Source organism: Centruroides sculpturatus, unplaced genomic scaffold (genome assembly GCF_000671375.1).
Source record: "Centruroides sculpturatus isolate CEXI.00-Female unplaced genomic scaffold, Cexi_2.0 scaffold678, whole genome shotgun sequence".
Taxonomy (NCBI): domain Eukaryota; kingdom Metazoa; phylum Arthropoda; class Arachnida; order Scorpiones; family Buthidae; genus Centruroides; species Centruroides sculpturatus.
In genome coordinates this window covers 384216-387565 of record NW_019385241.1, presented here as the reverse complement: position 1 = coordinate 387565, position 3350 = coordinate 384216, and the positions used below count along the sequence as shown (strand labels likewise).

The 3350-nt window shown below is 29.2% G+C and overlaps 1 protein-coding gene across 1 annotated transcript in view; it reads left to right on the top strand.

Moving 5' to 3' along the window:
- LOC111636617 (coatomer subunit beta-like) overlaps positions 1-3350 on the top strand; it is a 49556-nt gene that overhangs the window by 34676 nt on the left and 11530 nt on the right. The window contains exons 6-8 of the mRNA XM_023381900.1: positions 2621-2790; positions 2861-3068; positions 3151-3288. Of these exons, the coding sequence (XP_023237668.1) occupies positions 2621-2790; positions 2861-3068; positions 3151-3288 (516 nt within the window). The remainder of the gene's footprint in view (positions 1-2620; positions 2791-2860; positions 3069-3150; positions 3289-3350) is intronic.

Here is a 3350-nt window from a genome sequence, read left to right as displayed (position 1 = left end):
AGATGCTGAGTCATGTCGATAAGAAACCCAAAATCGCACATCCATTCTTTATTACCAAAATGAGGAAAGGCATATCCCTTCATATCCAAGAACAATTGTATTTCGCTTTTTAAGTTGTATACTCTTTTTAGCATTGCACCTCTACTAAGCCAACGTACTTCGGTATTAAAAACCACGTCGCCATATTCAGTTTCTAAATCTTTCAGGAATTCTTTAAATTCACGGTGATTTAACGCGCGCGACTTTATAAAATTGATTAGTTTAATTATTGGTACTGTTACATTTGGCAAACTCAATCTTTTCGCACACAAATTTTCCTGGTGAATTGTGCAGTGGTTAACGAATATTTCCCTTCCTGTGACCTTCTTAATGTCTTGAAATAGCCTTCCTGATACTCCTACCTCCATGCATGACATTGCTCGTGATCCATCTGTCGATATACCAATAATCTTTTCTAATGAAATTGAAAAATCGTCACAAAAAATTGTTTCGGTTTAGTATGTACTCCATTTTATTATAATTAATTTTATAACAATATATTGATGGGAGAAAGTCGATAAAATAAATTCAATTTTAAAAATGCTTGGTGCGCAAGCGACCCGCGGGCCGTGTGTTGCTCATCCTTGTTTTAGGGTATTAATCCAATAATGTAATTCATTTTTAGTCTTTTAAATTACCATTTTACTTTCCCGGCTGTTATAATAGATGGAAAGTATGGCAATCTGGCAAAAAATGACCATCCAGATTTTTACATTTTTGGTTTTAAGACACCTTGAAATGTTGAGAAATGCAAGAAATTTAGGGGCAATTTCTGTATTTATGAATATTAGTATGTGTATGTGTGTAGCACGATTTTATCCACCCTGTTTGAAACTTAATAACTCTTGTATTTTTGACAAAAATTTCTGAAATTTTGCAGGGAGGTTTGTTTATTAGGAGAATTGATTTGATGCTATTAAATTTTGGTGAGTAAAGGTTAGTTCACACTGAGTGCAATTCGCTGGCGAAAACGAAAAACAGAGCGAATAACATGTTAGACATGACGTCGTTTCAGGCAAATTTTACCATTCTGCAAATTTCTTTGAAGTTCGGAACTGTTGAGCTCTTTTTCACTAGCAAAAAAATTTCACCACCAATCGTATTCCCATTAGTTGTCACTTGGTTCTTGTTGTTTTCAAGATGGCCAGAAACTTTCTCACGCAATAGAGTAAGTGTTGTAATTATGGATTTTTAATATTTCTCTCATCCATCATTGTTTTCTTTTTGTCTTATCTTTCTTTCTTAATAAATAAACAAATGTGGTTAATGATGGAATATCGGAAGTGGCCATTTTGATTTTCGAGATGATGTTTTCGCTTGCTTGCAAATGATTGGCTGCTTAAAATTTGCAATAAATTTCTTTTTGCTTTTGGTTGTATGGGTCAATTTTACTAAGCGAATAAAAATCACTTTTTGCATTCGCTTTCACTATTTGTTCAGTGTGAACTAAGCTTAAAGGTTGAGGAGGTGGGGAGATAATGGGTGTTCATGTGTATCTCCAGTAGAATCTGACTTAATGACAATTTTACTTGTTATTAGCATTTACAATTTCTTATAAAATTCATCCCTACCCTCAAAATTAAGCTTTTTGCCATTTTATAATAGTTAAAATAAAATATTGTACCAGATGGTACCACAAAAATTTTGATGTTGCAGGGAAAGTTGAGCAACTCGTTAGTGGTTTATTTTTTTATGCTAAACAGAATGAAAGTATTCAAATAGAATTTAACATCAAAATTTTGACTATATTACTGTTTTACAATCAGTGAATTTTAAAATATTACTTATTTTCTATCATTGCTTGTTCCTTGATTTAGCAAAGATGATGATATAAATCATTTCTAATTATACAATAATACAATTCATTATTGTTACTATTCAATTCATTCCGATATTTTGATTATATGAATCATTATAATGTATTTGTGGTTTGACATTAAATATATCCAGAAGTATATGAATACTTAAATCTGATCAAAGGTTGTTTTTACAATTTATGAAATTCTCAAATAGTTAACAAAAAGTTAAATTGACATTGATACAATGATAAGTTACTTTCTATTGAAATTGTTTTCCAGTTGCTAAATAATTTGATATTAAGATTTGTTTTGATTGATATTGATGCAATTCATTGATTTGGTTTTAGATAATTGCAGAATGTTTTGGTGTTTGGGATAATTGATGATATAAATTATGAAAAATTAAGTTTGTAATTATGCAAGATTATCATCTTATTCAGTTCTGCAGTTTTGCTAAATCATATATTATACTAATGATGCAGTTTTTAAAATATTAAATGATAATAAATAAATCATAAAATTATGTATTTTATATATTTTAAAAAGTGTAATACTTTTCATGCAAAGTAAAAATGATGTACATTTTTCAATATTATGTAGCCAGTAAAGATTCTTAAATTCTCAAAAAATTCATTTTTATGATATTTAAGACCATTTTTTTAAAGCTCTTAAACAATTGTAGCTTTTCAAATATTCATAAAAATAAAACTTTTCTATTTAAATGTTTGAATCATATTAATACTGAAATAATTGTTTACAATTCTACTATGTTTCTTCTGCAGGATTTACAGCACCCCAATGAATTTATTCGAGGCTCCACTTTACGTTTTCTTTGCAAATTAAAAGAACCAGAACTACTGGAACCATTGATGCCAGCAATTAGAAATTGTTTAGAGCATCGTCATTCCTATGTTCGCCGAAATGCTGTACTAGCTATTTTTACCATTTACAAGTTAGTAATTTTTTTTTGAGAAAAATTGATATAAATTTTTGAGATGTAATAAAATCACTCTTATTTATAGGAATTTTGATTTTCTTATACCTGATGCACCAGAACTTATTGCTAACTTTTTAGAATCGGAACAAGATATGTCATGCAAACGTAATGCTTTTATGATGTTGATTCATGTTGACCAAGATAGGGCTCTGAATTATTTGAGTTGTTGCATTGATCAGGTTCATGTTTTTGGTGATATTTTGCAATTGGTTATTGTGGAATTGATATATAAAGTAAGTAAATAAATCTTGCATTTTTTACAATTGAGATAATTTTCTACTAATTATAAAAAAATGTATTACATAATGTATATAGGTGTGTCACACTAATCCTGCAGAAAGATCCCGATTTATACGCTGCATCTACAATTTGTTAAATTCCAGTAGTCCTGCTGTACGTTATGAAGCAGCAGGAACTTTAGTAACATTGTCAAATGCACCAACAGCAATTAAAGTGAGTAATTCTAATAATAATAATAATAATAATAAATAAAAAAAAATAAATAAATATATATA